At 40.0% G+C, this 21234-nt stretch overlaps 1 protein-coding gene across 5 annotated transcripts in view; it reads right to left on the reverse strand.

The window, feature by feature from the left end:
• Positions 1–13786: 13786 nt before the first annotated feature.
• Positions 13787–21234, reverse strand: part of ARHGAP18 (Rho GTPase activating protein 18) — a 96814-nt gene continuing 89366 nt past the window's right edge. For all 5 annotated transcript variants that reach the window (XM_086877044.1, XM_086877046.1, XM_086877047.1 and 2 more), the window contains exons 13-15: positions 19987–20111; positions 18782–18843; positions 13787–16203 (exon numbers count right to left, since the gene is read on the reverse strand). In XM_086877044.1, the coding sequence (XP_086733170.1) occupies positions 16112–16203; positions 18782–18843; positions 19987–20111 (279 nt within the window). In that variant the 3' untranslated portion in view covers positions 13787–16111. The remainder of the gene's footprint in view (positions 16204–18781; positions 18844–19986; positions 20112–21234) is intronic.

The raw sequence follows: 21234 nt of genomic DNA on the forward strand, positions 1-21234 counted from the left end.
AGACTTTTTTTCCCTTACTTTCCTAAGAAAACCCTTTTTTCCTAAGGATCTGAAAGGGCCATGAAGGGTGCAGAGTTGGCAGACATTGGCAAATATTGTATTCATGACAGAAATGTTGAAAGCTTGAATAAATGTAAGTCTCCAACTCTTTTGTATTCATTTTTAAGCAAGCTGATGTCTCTGAATCTTTGCAGAAAGAGGTTTTAGGTCTCAATCTGTATCTCAACCCTTTCATGATGAGAAATCTGTAATTCAACCCACCCTGAACTGCAATTGCAGCAAGACCATGTGTCACTGGTAGAAAGGATGTTATTGATGGCATCATCTATATTATTGGTGCTTGATCCTGCCTAATAATGAAGATCTGGAAGTGTTACTAATATGCAACATAGCTCTATACAGTGTGCATTTCATAAATCTCCCTTCTTTCATGCATATTGCTGCTACGGTCTGCAGAAGTAAGAACTGACTGATGATGTTGTTACAAGACACTTTTATTGTTGGAGGGCTTGAATGATTTTCACTTCTGAGATATGTGTATAAATAGCACTGCATCCCCATTGTCAGAGCTGGGGATGGGGAGCAGAATGTTTCCCCCTGAGCTGCAGGTCCTACAATGTGCTGAGTAGTAGATGCTGACTCCATCTCTACCATAATTGTGAGAGTTTGGCAGTTCATGCCTCCACCAGCCCTCTGCAACTCCTCCAAGACCAACAGCCCTACCAAGGCTGTACCTAGGTCATGTTCCTCCAAAAGGTCTAATCTTTCTCCTATCACCACTGCCAATACAGTTTATAATTTCCATCAGTTTCTTGGCCTGTGAGACATCAGCAGCTCATTAGCGCACAGGAATTGTCACTTTCAGTCAGGCTCCATCTGCAGGCAGACATAGAAGGCAGCTGCTGACATACCCATGTTAGGTTTAAGGACACTGCACAAAGCTGACAGGAACTCGTGGGACCCCATGGATGACCCCACTCTGTCATGCCTCTGGCAACTGCAGAATGGCCCATATCAAAGAGAAGGAGCTCTCTTCTGACACTTCAATACAGCACACTTTCAACACAGTAGAATTTCTCACAGACTGGCCCCGATCCCACTTTTTCCTGAAATACCAAAGTTATGTAAAAAAAAAAAAATCTTTGTCTTTCAGGAAAAGGATTATTCCCATTGGGACACACATATAACACAAGAGAGTTTACAAAAACAGAAGAAAACCTATATGCACCTTTCCTAGCAGTTTTCATTATGCCCAAATCTTTTGTCCAAAACCACTTCCTTCTTGTTGTTTCTGCCAGCCTGGTGCACCTTATATGTCTGTGGGGCCCAGGGAGGGCAGGCAGAGCCCCTTCTCAACAGAACAAACTACACCAAACCTCCATCTCTTCAGAGATGTGCAGAGAAGCTGATCGTGTTCAGCTCAAAGCAAACAAGGTCCAATGTAAGCCTGCTGTCACTTCCAGCTGAACAAACCAACATTCAATCCAAACATAATAAGTAAATTCAAATTTTCCTTCCCTTGCTACATCATCAGAGACTTGTCATTTATATAAACATACAAATTCTCGTTTTGATTGATATGAATTTCAGCGTTCAGTTTCACTGAATGTTCCCATCTGTCCATGTAATAAAACAAGGAATGGGGTTACTTCATTGTGGATTACATTTCACAACATAAATCTTTGTTTAAATCTTTTTCAGACTTACAGAATTGAGACATAATCTCATTTTCTACAATGCTGAGGAAAGAACATGAGAAGCTCATTCTGCCATGCATGCTATTCAAAGTGCACATTTTGGGACTGCAGGGTACTTTGATATTTGTTCAATACAGGTGAGTGGTTTTGTTTTGATCTGTTTTTAATAGATTCTGCTAGAATGTGAAACCCAAACAAGGGCACAGAAATTTTGAAAAAGTAACCATTTTAAAATGTGCTCAAGTGTCTATGTTTGGAAATTGCTTGACAACTTAGGTGCCTCCAGTTCCCAAAGACACTCCAATACAATACAAAAAGGAAGTATTTTCCACATGAAAATCATACAAGCAAATTAATAAAAAGTTTCAACCTTTTTCATGAAAAATTCATAGAAAATTATGCCAAATAATTTGCTAAATACAAGGAGAGAAAAAGAAAAGGTGCTATTTACTATATGTTGATTGCTACAAATGATTAATTGACTGGTTGCCAACCAGTCTCTCACTGTTCAGGTGTCACTGTTGAATGAATGTGTGGGATCACAGTTTTGGGGAAAACAGAGATAAACCACACGTTTAGAACCAAGTTTTTGTACCCAGTATTAAGAAGATAGCTAGTAATATACTAATTTTTTTAGAAAATCTGACCCATAAAAGTTAGAACTGGCCCTTCTCTTCCTTAATAAACTTCAGTGAGGCTTCAGAGACAACTAGGTTGAATAATTCTGCTTGCTTCATGTTTTCTGTTCCTCTGATATAAGATTAGTCAAATTTTTCTGGGTTTTTTTGTTGCTGTTTTTTGCATTTGTTGTTGTTATTTTTCACAGGCAGCTGGCTACACTCTGAGGATATTCTGAAGGGGAGTAAGAGCAACCTATTCCTGGAATAAGGGACACAAGGATTTGCTCTGTTAGGGCAAATTTGCAGGGGTCTCTACTTTAGAAAGAGTATTTTAAATAGATCTAATAATTTTCTTTGAGCTTTCTATCAAATTGCCCTGAATCTTGTGGAATTGCTGCACATCTCCCAGCTAAACCAGATTTGTACACTAAACCAAAAAGTAAAACTAGGGCTCTGTATTGAAGACCTGGCCACCACCATAACTTCTGAGATTAGTATCTGTATCTAACACTACAAACTACTTTTCCCTTGTTCTCACATGCCCTTGCCAGAGGGTAGAGGGGAGGTGCATTGATAGGGACCAATTAAACAAAACAGAGCCAAAAGCAGATATAAAAGCCACACTGAAACCAGTGAGCCAAGGCATTCCTGACACTGTAAATACTTAAAAGTGGTACAGAAGGTCAGAGGAGAAATAAATTAATAGCTCAAGAGCAGATCAATTGTGCCTATGCTGTTTCATTCAAAAATGAATGGCATCTGTGGGAAGTGCACACAGAGGAAAAAGGATTTAAGAATGACTGGGTAATTACAGCAGTTGTTTAACATTTCTAAGCAGCTCTTTGGATGATCATTTAGGAGAATGAAGAGACAAAGCATAAAGGCAAAGGACTGCTGATGGTTTGCAGTCTCTGAGTATACTGAATGTCTGTAGCAGCTTAACTGAGGAATTGCCAGAGATGCCCTTCCTCCTTTCACATCGTGCTGCTGCCTTCAGGGTCACTGGGATGCTGAAACAGCATGTATGGACTGGATCACAACAAAAGGGCTGAAAAGGCAGAAAACAGAAACAGGTGGGAAAGAAAATACACTGTTTCTAAATGGTAAGGAAATAAATACTACATGAGGTTTCAAACAGTTCACACGAGACTGGTGCATTCCATCTAGACAGGGTTTTTTCAAGTAGCAACAAATAATTAAATTGTGAAGAAGCAGAGGATCAGTGTCAGAGCAAAACCTTGACAAGAAAGCAAACAGTCCAATGAGACTCAGCTTCTCAAATGCTGCCCCGAGGTACCCCATCAAAACACACAAACCCTGGAGGGACAGAGTACTGACCCTCCTGGGCACACCACTGACCCTCCAGAGACACTCGCTCTTCTTAAAAATCGGTCAGGAAACACGCACTTAACTTCACTCATGCACATCTGGATCCTAAGTAAGAGCCCTTGGGGCAAGCTCTTGGTAGGGGAAGGGATGGTGGGAACCTTTCTTTTCTGCAGTTTCAAATGTGACCTGGAGCCCTGAATATGAACTGGAGTGAGAGGAGTCAGTGCTTCAAAACTCACACTGGCTCTTCCAATAGAGCTTTAAGCCAGAAAACCCTCCACTTCCAGAGTCACTGTAACTGCACAACTGGGGGAAAGGAAATAAATCCAAAAAATGTACTTTGTTAACCATGATAAATGGTTATGAAATGCTATCTAGAGAGCACAGATGCTCCTGCCTTGGTTTACCAAAGCACACCGTGACATTAAACTGTCAGGTTGCAACGGTGTCAGAGCCCCAGACACTTTCTCTTTACCTGAATTCCAGGAGAGAATTGATGTGCTTTTGTGAAGCGGGAGCTACTCCATCAAGGAACCCAACAGAGACTGGCAGCAAAGCTAAAAAGCAAAATAGTTAAAAGGCAAAGAAAAGCAGAAATGCCCACATGTGGCAATCAGATCCTTTGAGCAGTGCAGTACAGGGAAGGTATTAGAAGAGAACAGAAGGGTCTTAAAGCTGCACTGATACTGCTGAAGCAAAATTTACATATATATATTTTTAGTAGCAGTAGAGGCATTTGCATTCAAAGGCAAACTCGACGGGGATCTGGACATTCTTTAACTCCCTTCAATGAGTGCTATAAGGAAGCAAAGAAACAGGCCAAATCTGCTGATCCTACAAGCAATATCCAAAATGCCAATCATGGCATCAGCCTCAAAACAAATACCTTGTATATTGCAAAAGAGAGAAAAGCAGCTGAGGCACAGCTCTGAGGCCTGCAGTAACAGTGATCCCTCAAGGGCACCAGGACTCTGTTGAGGCTGGGCTTGGCATGAAGTGTCACTCCAGCGTAATCCAGTAGTGTCAGCACCAGCGATTTCCCCCGCTCAGCTTGAGCAAGTTGAGTCTTCCCAAGACAAAAAAATTTAGATAAGCAGCAGCATCTTGTGTGTCACAGCAGCTTTATCCATGTGCTAGAAACTGAGAATCCACCTTAAGTGCTCAGAGAGTTCTTCAGCTGAATGCTAACAACAATACATGAAGTCACCACGATTGTAGCCCCCTCCCATCATCAATAAGCCACAGTCACAACACAGTGAAGGAGAGGAAGAAACTGAATACATCTGCTGGGTATCACACAAAACAAAATGATGATGGAAATTGATCCAGAGGTAAAAGCTTTCCCATGCAGACATCTGCATGACTGTTGCTCACATAATTTTCTCCCCTGTGGCCAAGTGAGACGTGCACAGAGACAAAAAATACAATCTCTTTGACCAGGCTGAGAGGAACACAGGGACAGAGATGCACTCTAAAGATGACTAGAAGTCTTAACATATACACACATGCACACACACCCACATGGATTTGATAATGGATATTACTATAACAGGTATATTGAACACCTGGAAGTAGGGACCAATAAGCTGCAGAACTATAAAGGATAAAAATTCCATGCACAAGGGAGTGAGACATGCACACACTGAGAAACAACAGATTCCATATAAAATCCACAGATTTCATTGGACTCAAGTTCTAGGCAGAGAGAGAAGTAGATTGTGGTACATGGGACCAGTCATGAGCAGAACAGTCCTGAAAGAGGCTTGGAGGTCAGAGGCTGCAAGCTGAACAATCAGAGTGCCAACTATTCCTAAGCTTAGGCATTGTGTAAGATATGAAGGTACACACTGAAACACATAAACACTTGCCTTGCAGAGAAATTACTCAGAAAATGCACAAGAGGCAAAGCAATTCCTGACTTGACTCCGAGGAATGTGCAGGATCTGCTTCCAAATGCTGCAGAGATCATTCTGTTGTTCCCCAGACACTCCAAACTGCAGGAGCAGCAACAATACCTTCCCACATGTCATACAACTGCATTTTTGCTAAGTGAGACTAAAGGGAAAGGGAAAGAAAACCAGCTATTTAAAAAAAAATGAACTTCAAAAATATAAGTTAACAGATGAAAGGTTTGCAAGAGGCAAAAGCACAAAAATAAAGGCTAAATTAATTAATATATTAAACCCTTCTTTATTCAATCATTCCAACAAAAGAATGAATTCCTTGACAATTTAAAGACATGTCCATCTAGAAAATAATTTTAAAAATCAAACCAAACCCACACACTCACTGTCATATTTGATGTAAAATTACAGTGAGCACACAGTGGCCCAAGAAAGGCTTTTGAGGAACAATTTGTTAAACTGGCATAAAACCAAGTTACTTTTTTCTCAGTAGTAGGAGATCTGTCAAATTCATAGGACCAATAATTAATGTGTAAATGGATTAACTGAAGAAGAGACCACAAAAGAAAAATGAAATTAATTTTCTGCATCTATCTTTCACACTGTTGCACCATCTACTACAGTGTGCACTCCCAGAAGTCCAGTTGCATCCTGGGCTGCATCCAAAGCAGTGTGGGCAGCAGGGTGAGGGACAGGATTCTGCCCCTCTGCTCTGGTGAGACCCCACCTGGAACCCTGCATCCAGCTCTGGGGTCCTCTGCAGAAGGACATGGAACTGTTGGAGTGAGTCCAGAGAAGTGACACAGATGGTCAGAGGGCTGGAGCACCTGCCTGATGAAGACAGGCTGAGACAAGCTGGGGCTGTTCCACTTGAAGAAGAGGGGGCTCTAGGGAGGCCTTATTGAGACCTTCCAATACCTAAGGGGGCTTACAAAAAGGAGGTGGAGGAACTTTTTATATGCACAGGTAGTGACAGAACAAAGGGTAATGGCTATAAATGGAAAGAGGGCAGGTTTAGATTAGATGTTAGGAAGAAATTCTTTCCTGAGAGGGTGGCGACGCACTGGAACAAGTTGACCAGAGAAGTTAGAGATGCCCCATCCCTGGAAATGTTCAAGACCAGGTTGGATGGGGCTCAGAGCAACTCAGTCTAATGAGTGACATCCCTGCCCTTGACAGGAGTGTTGGAACTACGGGATATTTAAGGTCCCTTATGACCCAAGCCATTCTGTGATTATATATTACCTCTTTAGGAGTTACTCTAGAGGAGTTATCTCACACTGAATTTCAGTAAAACACTGTAACACAAATTTAGAAGGCTAACACTGGCTAATTACCAGCACCAGATGGTCTTTACCCACAAATTAAACAGAGCTCAAGTATGACGCAGCTGAATTGTTAACTGTACTAACCCCTTACAGAAGATAACACAATTCTTTCATAAAGTCATGACCCATTAACCTATTGGAGAGTTTTTGAGGAATTTTATAAGCATATGTGTAAGGAAGACTTAAAAAATAAAAATAAACATCAAATATCTTCATTAACTTGCCATGGGAAAGAAAAACAAGAATAAAAAAAGGTGTTCATATGGATAAACAAATTTAAAAGACAAGAAAGGAAAGGAAAGAATGCAGTCTCATTGCAGGCAGGTCACCAGTGAGGCACTTTGAGCCCACGCTGTTCAACATACACCTGATCTCAAGTGATCTCAAAGAATTGATAAGGTAGGTTACTGACACTGAATTATTGAAGGCTTTAAAGAAACAAACTGTGGAGAGCTTCAGACAAACCTCATGATACCGGTGACCTCATGACTGGTGAAAAAACAGCAGATGAAATTCAGTGTTAAATACACAGCAGCTGAGAAAATGAGGAAAAGGTCTCATACTGCATTCACAGTGACTGAATCTGAACCACCACTGGACATGAAAGATCACTGCATTAATAACTATGCAACTCTTGACTCAGTGATTAAAACTGGAGAAAAACAAAACAAACCAAACAAAACAAGCTAAACCAAAAAAACCAAGCAAACCATGAAAAAAACCCACAAAAAAAACCCCAACCCAACCAAAACCAAACCAAAGCAAACCAAAAAAACCTCCCAAAACCCCCAAAAAATACCCAAGTATCAGAAATCATCAAGGTACAGAGAAAGAAAATTTTTGTCCCACCTCCTGGTAAGATGTGAGTGCAAGGTATGTTTCTGATTTCCCCTTACTGGAGAAGACAGAACAGAGTAAGAAAAGGTTTAAGAAGTGCAACAAAAATGACCAAAGTTCAGCAATGGCTTTCAAACACAGGACAATAAAAAGAGCTGTTATTCTTTGACCAGGGGCAAGGACAATCAAGAAGATCTGTGAAACCATAAGTACCATGGCAAAGGTAAACATGTAGGGTTGTTCCTTGAGCAAAGAAATCCCTGCCAAAGGGACAATTCAGTTACACTGTGAAACCTACTCCCATAGGATGAAGTGAATGCCATGAGTTTATAGGGATCCAAAATTAAGAAAATTAGTGGAAGTAAATCTCATTAAACCTCATTACCTCAGTAAACCTCAGGCACATGGTGTGATTCCTGTGTGTCTTGTGCAGTGCCAGGAGTTGGACTTTGATGATCCTAGTGGATCCCTTCCCAGTCAGGATTTCCTGTGCTTCTGTGATGGCTATGGAACACAGGGAAGTGACAAGCTAACCAAGAAAGTGTACTAGGGAATTACGACCATGTTCTTGTTCTATGCTTCAGTCCTTCCTCAAGCATCCACTGTTGACTACCATCATAGACATAGATAACAAAACTAATCAGAATATGAAATTGGCCAAAGGCAGTCTTTCTTACAGCCTACACATTTTGCTGACAAACTCCAACTTTGATTCAGACAGGGTGAGATGGCAAATCAAAGCGCATGCCTACACACAAGTTGAAACTTCAAGAAAGCTTTCCAAGTCCAATGACATCACGCTGAAGCAGCCAGCACTGATCACTCTGACAATCCTACTAATGGCATGGATGAGGTAAGTTCTCTCCAAAAATAAGCAGTCACTTCACACTCACTCAATAATGCTGGAGAAACATTGGGTCATCCTCCAAAACAGCATACAGACACACTTCCAGCAGCAAACGCTCCTACACACAGACCAAAACTCCCCATGCTCAGGAATGCCTTTGGGTGCATCCCTTGAGAACATCAGCTCCTCTTTAAAACATACTTGTTAAGAATATGCTATGCCTTCTGGGGTTACATGGATGAATACTGCTTCTGGCCTTTTCCTCTGTACATAACGTAGGTGAAGCACGCTGGCACAGATGGAAACACCGTAAGGGTGGACTTTTTTTTACTGACTGCTCAAATAATGCTAATGGGCTTTATAAGAGAGTAGGAGGGCTAAAATTACCTAAAAGTAAGAGTATAGACAAGTTAAGAATAGCTACTCTAAACCAGATTGCTCACACTCTGCAAGGAACCTTCAGGAAGTTCTTTTGCAAGCTTAAGGACATTTCATTAATTCACAGATTTGTAAATCAGTGCCTAATAGATGGACCTGGGATCCCAGTCCTGTCATCATCAGCAGATCTGATTACGCAGTTTAGTACTACAGTTCATGCACTAATTATTTTTTCCTAGAACCAAGTGTTTTTAGAATTTACTGTGCCACAGCCATAGATGCATCAGCAGGAAAAAAAAAAATAGTTTGTTCCTAGCATTACCAATGGTTTATCACTGGTTGAGCACATATTTCTGTACTTGTTAAATTCCTCCTTATAATGATCCAAGAGGATTTGTTATAAGCAACTTAGAAATTCTTTGGAAAAAATTCAGAGCAGAGTATTGCAATCCTGTGTGTTCTATTCATAAACCCCAAACACCCATATTGTCGTTGTACAGAAAAAAAACTATTTATGCTGAGCTTTCACAATAATTTTCATTATTCCCAACAACAGCAGCATTCAAAGAGAAAAATTAGCCAATTTAAAAAGAGAAAAAAAGGAAAGAGAAAAAAACCCACTCAGTCTCACACTGTTCTCCCTGCCTTTAAGTGCCGGCAACACCACCCACAGGAGATCATCTCCACATTCCAGGGTGGGGAATTTGGATATTTTCTTCTGATTCTTCCTAGAAGACCTGTGGTGTAACTGGAATGGACATATTTGTCTGCAAGGAATGATAGACATATTTGGTTTACAGTCTTGGCTGCCACATTTTCTCAACTTGTAGGGAAATAAATAAAAATCCTCTTCTGAAGGATCTCATGTTCATGTACTGACCTATCATTATCTTAACAACACTTTAACAATACGATTTTTATTAAGCAAAAGCCCCAAATATCAACAGAGCAAATCTCTCACATTTCCTTCTACCATCTAGCCAAGGCAAAAATGCAGGAAAATCAGGATAACCTCTCAGCAAAGATCTATGAAAAATGAAAACACATGATCTTGGTGGAAAAAATTGAACCATTTAAAAAGTATCTGCACAGTATGATTTCTGATCTATTTTTTTTCAAAAACATAACTCCTAACTATGTCAGAATTGTCTGTTCTTTCATTGCTAAACAGCATGAGAAGAAAAATACATTTTTTTTTCAGTTCACAATGGCATATTAAAAGCACCAGCAGACATTTTTGCCAGTACTCCAAGGTTGCACAATAAGGCTTCAGCCTTATCATAATCAAAAAAATGCTGTTTATTTCAAGATCAACAGCATTCCAAATGGATATCACCTGGCTGCATCATAGGATTTTGCTGTCAAGGAAGCAAAATGCTGCACTGAATGAGGTTGATGCACAGCAGGCAGACAGGAATACTGCAATGGACACCTCTCTGCTCTGTCTCACAGCCATGAAAACCCCATGACAACCTCAGCACTACTTCACCTACTCAGGTTCCTGCTGGAAGAAACTCTCTTTCTGCAGGTTGAAGGAGACTTTATTCATAAAGACAGCTTCTGGCAGACTGTAGTAGAGGAGGATCATCCAGAACAAGGGCTCAGAAGCTCATTTGCCTTATAACTAACAGAGCACAACATGGGAACATATTAGAATATAATCAAGACAACTAAATCAGGTAATACATGCTATAAATTTTAACCAAGCCAAAAATCAGAAGGCAGCAGGATTTAAACCAAAAAAATTCTCCTGAGACTTTTCCTAGGGGGAAAAATGAGTAAGCAGGAAACCAGTTTCCAGCAGCTCAGGGTTTGGGACCTCAGCTGTTTCCAAGAAATTATGTGTTCCTTCATTTATTCTGATTATTTGGAGCGTATCGTCCATCTGCACCTTGATAACCAGCAGGAGATATCCAGTAATGCACCCAAGCCTGTGATTTTCTGCTGCGCAAAGCTTTGTCTACTCTGTTTCGCTGTGTCCAGAGAACTCGACATCGCAGTTGTCCCTCCCTGATGCACCGTCTCAGATACACTGCCCATGGCAGCTTCCAGGGATTTCTGTCCCCAAGGGCGGCCCTCGCACACGGGAGAGAGAAGTGAGCGCTGTGGGAATGACCCTCCGCTTGTCCCCGGCAGCGGACGGCACATGGCAATGGCAGCGTGTGGACAAGCGGGTGGCGGTGTCACCGCTCGGAAGGCACAGGGAATCCCATGGGAAAGCAGCACAGAGCTGGCTGCCCTGCAGGACCTGATCCAGCGACACAGCGTGTGAGCAGACTGCTCGGGGGAACCGAGACAATTTGCTTTCGAGAGTAACCGCATTACAGAGGCACGATGGTAACATAGAGGGCAAGGCTCTCATTCGATATGTGAAATACAGAGACTGTGGCTCTCAATGCTAATGAGGGTTAGTTATTGTTTTCACAGTGCCACGGGGAGAAGGAAGGATCCTTTCAGTCATCCCAAAACGGACTATCAAGGAGTAATAATATCTGTGGGGCTTTTGAACCACCACCACTTCCTATGATTCATGAGTGGCAAGTTGTATTCCCATGATGGTTTAAAACCTGCAAGTGAAGGTTTTTGATACTGACCGGTTTTAGATCTGGTTATTCCCCAGGGTGAAGGTAATTCCCAAAAGCCCTACAAGCAGAGAGGGGAGAGGTGTTTCTACCCACCTCCTCACCCTTCAGCTGTGGGTCCGGCTCAGGCCGGAAACGTGCTCAGTCCATAGGGAGGGTATGGGCATGAGCTGTACTAGCCAGGGGCTACAGAGAGGCTGCACCCCCAAAGCCAGCCCAGGAGAACATCTGCAGCTTCAGCAACAATCACCCACATCGTGTCAACAAAGAAGATTCAGAAAGCAGGTGATAACACAAGCAAATGCTTTCTCAGGCCTCCAAAGGCCTGATGCCAAATCCCACTGGCTGGCTGTGAGCTCCATGCCTTCCTCCACAGCCAGAGCATGTGTATGGCTGCTTTTACACTTCTGTTCTGCTGCCTAAATAGAAGTGGAGCTTATGCTGTCATCTCCCCATTGAACAAAGGACTCCTACTACCTAGTTTTATGAAGCTCATAGAAGCTTAATTATTTTTTGACACACGCCTTCCCTCCCACTGCATTTGCCAAAAATTACTAAAGTCTGCCAACAGACTCAAAAGTAATTAGGGGAAGACACACACAAGGTAGCAAGATTACCCCAGACAAATTTCCTCTGGAAACCAGGCTAAAAATTACAGCATTGTATTTATTAAAAGAATCCCCTGAAGCCATACTTGTAATTGCTATACTGCTGTTACTGGCAATATAGCAGATTTTTAAAGTAATTGTTGGAGGATCATATTTGGTTTCTAGAAATCAGATTAATTTCAACCCTTCTAGCCAGAAGCCAGCCATTTATGAACACTTTTCCCATCTGTTAAATGGGGATGATAGGTACTTACCTACCTCAGATGTGGCTTGTGTGCAAACACAAACAGTAGTATAAATATCTTTGAAGTATTGCTCTACATAAAAAAATATTATTATAAATATTGCTGTAAGACTAGCACATACACATTTTATACTTTTTGCATGGCTGCAACCTTTTAAAGATAGAAGCACAGCAGAGAACTAATTCTAAAATGCATTTAAGTGTGATACCAAGGAAATAATTTCTCTAGCAACTTTTCACCAAGGTAGCTTGCTGCTGCAAGGAAGACAGTGTGTTTTACTGGAGAGTTACATTGCTTTTAAGAACATCTGACAAAGAAATAATGGGCTGGGGAAAGTTTAAAGCAGGCCTTTCTCAAGGTGCTAACTGCCAAAAAGTGCATCTCCTTATCCTTGAATTCATCTCAGTCATGCCACTGCTTAGTGAAAGGCCTGAGAGAAATTCAGCCAGTATTTCCAACACAACCAGATCCACTGACCTTCCTGCTCCCTACTGTCTTCTTGAAACCTCAGTGGAACGCTCAGAGATGCTGCTTGTTGACTTGCAATGTGAGATAAACCTGTCTCGCTGCTGCTCACACAGGAGGCATGGGATGACACCTTTCCTTCCTCCTGGCACCCATGGATATCCAGGGATGGTGCATGTGCTTCACACAAGGTGGGGAAGAACAGGAGGCTATGCAAAATGAGTGCAAACCCTGCAGTCTTTGAAGAAGTTCGAGAAAGGTGTCTACACCTCACAGAAGCATTGGAGACCCTTCCCCTCCTTCCCCCGAAGGTTTTTGAGAACAAAACCATCCTTACATGCTCCACAACATCCAGGCAGTGGTAAGAGGGACCATCACCTGCTTCCCCACTCCCTCCTCTCCCCAGTCCCAGCTGCTCTGCCTGCACAGGGTTGCACACAGCATTAATCTGTCAGCTTTCAGGGTGAAAAAACTCCTGCATATATGTTTCCCAAGTCATCAGTCAAAACAATGGTGGCCTGCCAAATTGCCCCAAATAAGCAACTAATGAAGCATTGTCTTTTTAATTATAAAAGATTCTTATCAGCTTACCTGAATGCTGGACTTCCCACTTGTGCCCTAATTTAATTATGAGGAATTAAGAGCCAGTATTTTCAAAGAGCACTGAGAAGTCTCCTGCTTCTTTGCATATACCCAGCAATTGTTATGTTACAGATTTAGTAAAGGTGTATTGCAATTGAAGAAAAGTTCTAAATTTCCAGCCAGTTATTTATTTTTCCAGCAGGTGTTCATTTTGCAGGACTTTAACTTATCAATGTCTCTTGTCATACACAATACTACAAGCTCTCTACAAAGATGTAAAGTGTGAAATCACTAAATAATTATCACTTAGTGTCATTTGGGTATGTTTTATGCACAAATATAAGAATTTGAATGAGAAAAGAAGTCAGAAAAAAGCAACATTTAATTACAAAAGAACATTAAAACATTTAAATTTAAAAAAAAACAACAAACAATGGCACTAAACCAAAACCAAAGTTATTTAAGAGATTGTAACCACCACAGGTTGGTTGCAATTTTAGACTGAAACTGTTAGGAACAGCTGTTCCTATCATCTGCACTTTGCTCCTGATTAAAATAACACCTAGAGTTCCAGTAACGAGTAATCTTTTACAGAACTATAATGTATTATGAAAACACACGTCATTTTTGTATTACATGTCAAAAAAAACCCTTGTTTTTATTACTTTAGGTTCATAAACGTTCACCTAAGCATTGTACTGTTTTGTTACTCTAATCCTTACATTTGAAGAACAGGGAGTTTGTTCTATAGACAAAAGTAATTTGTCTTAGAGAATTTGCCCATAGTGGCACAGTGCTATTATACCATGTGGGAATACCCAACAAGATGGAGCACCAAGGGCAGCACAGTCACATTAGAACAATTTCCTCTTTTACTCATCCTGCTTTTCAGAACCAGCCAATGCAGTGCTTCCTCTTCATATGAAGATAGCCTTTGACTTTAGGAAACAATAAATACACACGGCCCCAAAATTGTTCATATGCTGTGGATAATTAATCAGCAGATGTGAAATTTTTCTATGACCTTTCAGAGTTTTATCATACTGCTTGTATATGTAAAAGGGAGAGTTCCAGTGGTTACTTTGTCAACACAGGGCCCATGTCCAAAGCTCAGCAGAAAGGTCCTTTATTCCTATAATCAGGTTTGATCATGCAAAAGAAATCTAATTCAGTCCTTGATTGTATGGAGAATACTCCCTATGAGGTCAATATAAATCTCTGTGTGCATTGAAAGAAAGTATTTCATTCCAAGGATACAATTTCACAGTAGTTACTTCAGGTAGTCAGCAGGCAGGAGTAACCATTTGAGCACAGCTGAGCTAGTTTACAAATAAATTGTGAAGTGGTACACAAGCTAGTGAGCCCAAAGTGTTGCTGTGAGACTGGAGCTCTGGAGCTCCAGGCCACTGTTCTTTGTGTTGCAACAAGTCTCCTCATTCTATAATTCATTATCAGTGAATTCCATGGGGAGCTTTCAGTCCTCTCCTGAAAAGGGATGGATTTGCAATAGTTCTCTGTTGGACCACTAATTTTTGAAGTGGTTTAGACAGCATCTACCAGCATCAGGGAAATCAGAACTTGATTTCTAGCCTTGTCCAGTATAGACCAGATATATCAGCTGACGGTAGGTAATACCCACAGTAGACCCTTACACTGTTTTTGAGTGAAAGGTTTGCTACCTATGAAATTTAGACTAGCTTCCTTATACAGTTATTTTATTTTTCCTGAAAGTTTTTATTACGCTAGTAATAGAAAAGTTTTGGCAGTTCACAAAACTCAATCTAACAGATGCCCAAAAAACCTGAAATCAGTGTATTATAACGTGGCTTCATTACACTGTTGAAAAACCTAAAAGGTTTTTTCTAGTGCATGATAATATGCCAGTAAAGACAGTGGCAAGAGTAGTGAGCTTTAAAAAGACTCACCTTGTCACGTGATCCTTTCTTTGTTTTATTGTTCCTTTTCTTTGTAATAATCTCAAGAGCACAATCAACTCGAGTAAAAATAAAATTACTTAAAAGATCTAGCAAAAAAGCTGCATAGAAAGCATTTTCACAGTTGTTTTTAAATAGTTTCATCAAACTTTAAATTAGGTCTTCCAAAGACAAAATCCATTGCATTGCAGTTTTTTCCTGTGAAATTCACACTATTTGGGAAATTCATATGACTGGGCTAAGTATTTTTAATACTGTACCATTAAGAAGTGCTGATCAGGATTTGGTTCTCTATTGTACTAGCACTGAAAAGACCTATACGAACACAAAATGCTACACAAACAGATTGTAGATCTCTAGTATAAAGAGTTTAAACACCTGTTTGAAAAGTAAATTCTTCTTAAACAAGACCTACCAGATGGGAGGTAGCTTGGTGCCATTAAAATATTTAAGGTAATTATATATAAAATATGCAAAGTTCTCATGCTCATTTCAAACATGAGTGGGAAAACTGTGCTATCTCCCAAAATTTTGCTGCAAGTAAAACTGAAAGTTTACTGGTTGTAACTGTTGGGTTACCACAGCTTTATCTTTTTCTCTTTTTTTTTCTTTTTTTTTTTTTTTTTTTTTTAAACTAGATGAAGTTCTATTAATATACATAATGGTTGAATGTTGAAAGGACACATTATCCCTTTGAAACATTCAGCCCTGCAACGTAAGTCCACAGGTTGGAGGTTTTGCCATTAGTTGTGATCTTAGCTCTGCTTAGGTTTTATAACCCACTCAGCATTTGGGTTGAGCTGGTAAAGGTCCTTCATGTAGGTATCATCATCAAGGCAGCGTTCTCCTAGAAACAAAAAAGACATTTGGTTACACCAGAAGCAAAAGAGAAAGGAAACAACTTCCAAAGTTCCTGTTACTGTTTTACTCCATATACATTTTCAAAGTCTCTGTGGTGTTTAACAAAGGATAACACACATAAAAGTTGGAGGTGCTCTTACCCTTCCCATCTGCCTTGAGGAGGAAGGGAACAAGAGGAAGAAGGAAGGAGAGAAGGGGCTGTTTTACACCTTTGTGACACATTCTAGGTCAGATTCTTCACACAGATGGGAACTCCCCTCTCCAACTAAAAATGGGGCAATGTCCTGATCCTCTCATGATTATATCCAAAACTACATTCACATTCACGCAGAAGCCTATTAAAATTTCAGGTTATTTCCCCCTTTTTTAAATGCTAAATTTGTGCAAGGTTTCTCCTTGCTAAGAAGGTGCTACTCCTTATCCTCCTCCTCTTAATTCAGCTGTTCTGCATAGCACTTATAATAGCTGCTGTCCTAGGAAGGGAAAGTAGTACACTGTTCTTGGTGCACTACAAGCAATTAATTTATATCTAGTAGCTATGATGAAAATAGCATATGCTGATCCATCAAGATCTGCACATTCTTCTTATTCCCCTACAGGCAAAGCATTATCTCATGCATTTGCAGCTTTACAACACTGTTCCTCTTCTGCTCTGCTATGCAATTGCTTGGAGTGGATGGCTCGTGCCAGACTGACATTTCCAGTACTTGCACTCCTGACAAGGGGAGGCAAACACAGGTGGAAGGTTGCAGTTGAGTTTGTATGCCAGCTCTTTGGATACCCTGCACAGAGCAGGCAAGAAGGCAAGACTCCCTGCTCAACCAGGTGCAGTCTCCTGCTCTCTCTAAGATTTTAAGCCCAACCTCTGTGACCAATGCTGCCCATGTTGCTGAATTAGCTCTTCTCCTCTGCACAGTGCAGCATGTTCAGGCAGTGAGAGCACGGGGACAGCACTTTGCCATGTCCCTATCCAGACAGTCCCAGGCACAAAGCAGTGGCAGAAGTCTCATTCAGTGCCCTGAAGTCCTACAGTTACTGACTGCTAAAGAAATGTCTGCAGACTTCAGCAGCTGCATCTGTGCAGGGACGAGATCACACCATTGCGCTTGTTACAGCTATGAGAGTAAGTGTAAGGACATGAGTGTGTCATGAGCCCCTCGAGTCTTGCTTTGGGCTCCCTCTACGTGAGTCAGGCACCTCAGGAAGAGAGAGAGATGGCAAAGGTCAGGACAGCAGGTTTACTTAAACCTGTATGGCAGGTTAAAGGCAGGCAGTTTCTCTTACCTCAGCTGAGAGTACTAGTAAGGACTAGTAAGGACTGATTAAAGTTGAAATTCTCTGGAAGTAAACCATTCAGATAGAGAAAACATCTAAGCTTTCTAAAGCATGTCACAACAAAACAAAACAAATCTGCACCTTCTCTAAGAGAAGTACAATTTCTGTCACGTTTAAAGTAACAGTAAGTTGTTCCAGTTTCATTGGAATTCTGTTGCAAAACCTTTTTTCCTGCAAATACTGCCCCTCTGTAGAATAAACAAGATATTCTTCTCCTTTAAAAAAGTCTAACATCTGGGACTGCAACCTGCTTTCATGGGCATAGGAAATGTATGTAGATACTGGATTTGGAAGAGAACATGTAATACATTCATCTGGCACCCAACTATCTTGGTAAGTTATTTACCAGACTTAGTAAAAACACTAAAACATAACTGTTTCAGGAAACACAGGTAAGTGCAATTTTTTATTAAGTCTTTACATGCAAAAAACATGCAAAAAAATTTATAATAGTGATTAGAATAAAAGATAAATGCTAGAATTAGCACTTTACATACAGAATTGAAATTTGCAAAGGAAAGAAGTACTGCATGTATTTTTATAATGCTAAATACGTTTAACAGGTCACAGTTAAGGAAAAAGGTAAATGTAAATCCAATCTACTACTGCTTTCCAGTTCTCCTTTTGTTTTCCTGAGCATATGAAAAATACTGTGATTAGAAAATGATTTCTAATGCAAAAGTACTCTTGCATTTTCTTGCATAGAAGAAAACTTTAGAACTGTGTTCAGAATTATCCTTGGCATTAACTTTGCTGATCTGCTATTTACTTTAATCAAAAGGGTCTGAAATAAGCAGAGCAGGAAAGGCTATTTTATCACATGGTCATCTTTCTGGCTGAGCATTTTCTTCCCCCCAAAAGAACATGCAAGTGACACTCAAATGCAGAACATGAAGGACTGTAAGTTCACTTATTATGCCTCAGTACAAAGAGATTAGTAAGATGAACTTCAAGCATCTTTGTATCCAACCTCTCTGTGCTTATTCACTGTACATACATATCAGGAACATCTATTACAGCTGCCAACTTCCTCTGGGATAGATAATAAGACAATACTGATATAATGATAACACAAACATCTCTGCTGCCTTCTCCACAAGGTTAACTGGCTGCCTTAGTGTCAGGGAGAATGAGGGACATGAATTAAAATGTAACCACAGTGAAGCCCATGGACAATGTGCCAAGGAATCCTATTCTAGGAAAAGAAGTTGTTCAGAAGTCATTCTTACCAATATTTCCTCCTATTTCATAAAGAAAAACCTCTTCTTTCTTGAGTGTTTGGACATTTCCACTGTGGGGAACAGAACACAATGAATGAGGATATTACAAAGGTGCTTGTGGATCAGCCACCTAGACACATCTGGGAGAGGTTATGCTAATTAAGATCAGCACTGCAGCCATCACAAACCCTTTGTGTGGATGCCTACTGAAAAAACAGTGAACAAGAATACCCTTGCATGATACTGCAAATGAACAGTCCTGCAAGTGAGCAATACACTAGAAAAGGTAAAATAAGATAAATATGAAGAAACTGCAGCTTTTAGGAAAGAATTTCATTGTTATTAGCAAGTAGCTTGATATTTACCCTCTGATTTTTTCTTTTACTGCTACTGCACAAATAAGTATTTCCCTCAAATATGCCATATTTCAGAAAAAGCCTTATGGTTGGGAGGGAGGAACCACATTCCTGCTGGTCTTAATTTTACTGCAACTAAAAGAAGTAAAAGACAGTGGAAGAATAAAGTCCCTGTATCATAAAGGGGATTCTATTATTCTCACTGCTAAATTGTAGTAATATATGCTAAAGCCCAGCCAGAAAATAACTCTCTTACAACGGTGTAAAACTGTAAAAACAGCATTTAGGAAAAAGCACCTTCTTCATCTCAACTAGTGTACCATACTATTGCTTTAGCTGAATAGTTAGATATGATTAACACGCGTGTTAATTTTTTTTTTTCAAAAGATGGATTAAAATTTCTCCCTTTCTAAATGGATCTGAATGACTAAAACGTAGCTTTTGTTTTAAATAATTTTATGTGCATGGCATTTGCACATCATTATACTCCAATACCTATTATGCTGTTATATATAAATGTATTATTTAAAAAAATATTTTCTTTTTTCTTTCCTCACTCCTCTGTTTTCTTGGAGTTCCCTTCTGACTTGTCCCAGAAAATTACAAAACTATTCCTGACCCATCAGATTAAATAGCAATTAATTTTTTACTAACAGCACTCATGTATTCCAGAAGGCTTCCTGAGCTTTAACAACATTTAAAAGGACTAATTCCTCAAGTGTGTATTTTGATGGCTAAATTCAGCCAAAAAGTTCATGAACTGACCTAGACTTCGAGTATTTTACAACTTTTTCCTTGATATAATAAATGAAGAGACACTTTTCCCGACATGATAACGAAACAAAGACGTGTTTATACCTTTTCTGGCTGAGAAACCTGGCTACTATATCACCAGCTTTCAGTTCTTCTGTCAGCTGTATTGCCATGGAAACTTTGGAAAGATGAGGCGCTTGCACCCGTATCACTCCCTGAGGAACATCAGTCTGCAAAGCAATAAGAGTGTTGGAACAAAGCTGCTAGCAGCTGGCTTTGATGAGCTTCTCAAAATACAGTATGGAATAAGTAAGGAAGTACAGTGCTCTGCACTTCACTATCTCCCAGACTTCACTACAAACATACGGTAACTACACAGCAGTTCAGTAAATTACATCTGACCTTCAAAGCTCTTTTTAACAACAGGGAGAGCTTCAGAACAAAGGAGCAGTAGTGTTTAATTATTTTGCAAAGATGTTAAGAGTAACAATAACAATTATGCTGTATTAAGAACACACTTTGGCATGATAAGAGGCATGTGACACTGATACGGAAAATTCTTGCTGCAGGCATGAAAACCAGGCAATGCCCCTGCACCGACCCTCTGCTAAAACTTCTGGAAGAAACCTGTCCAGTTCTATTTAATCTGAACTTCCTGCCAAAAAAAATAAAAAAACAAACCACAAAGTACTCATGGATCAGTCTACTTTAGAGGATTCTTCTTCCCTTTTTGTAAATTTCATTTTTTAAAAACTATTTGCTACTGCAGATTTTTCTCTCTATTTCTTATTATCCATAATATATTCAGCTAGCCAACCTGCCCTATATAATAGTCTGACTATACAACAGACTTGCATTTTATTTCAACTCACAAGTCCTTGATGATGAATATTAATCATATTAGCTATATATCTAGCATATAGCTAGAGAAGGAAGACAAAGGACAGCTTCTTTGTTCAACCTGCAGGTACATGACATTTGAAGTTACAAAAGGCATAATTTATTTGTGAATAAGGTTCTAATCTCTGTTCCTGTAGATTTTTCTATCCCTATTACATTATCACTCACCTAAACATACTCATTTTGATAGGAAAAGAAAGTAAGGTTGATTTTGATAGTTCATTCTCCCCTTTCCCACCCCACACCTCTCCATTTACCCAACTGCAAGGCTGAACATTTCTTCTTCCCTAATCAATGAATAAATCTGGGCATCTGTGAATCTAGAATAGCTTCTCTGAAACCATCAGAGTTAAATGAGTATAGAACAAACGTGAGCAGCACAAACATGAGCAGAATCAGAAGAACAGCTTCCTGAGAAAGCTGTAGGCTCATTACTATTCAAATGATGAGTTA

This window comes from Cyanistes caeruleus, chromosome 2 (genome assembly GCF_971803275.1).
Source record: "Cyanistes caeruleus chromosome 2, bCyaCae1.hap1.1, whole genome shotgun sequence".
In the NCBI taxonomy this organism is placed as follows: domain Eukaryota; kingdom Metazoa; phylum Chordata; class Aves; order Passeriformes; family Paridae; genus Cyanistes; species Cyanistes caeruleus.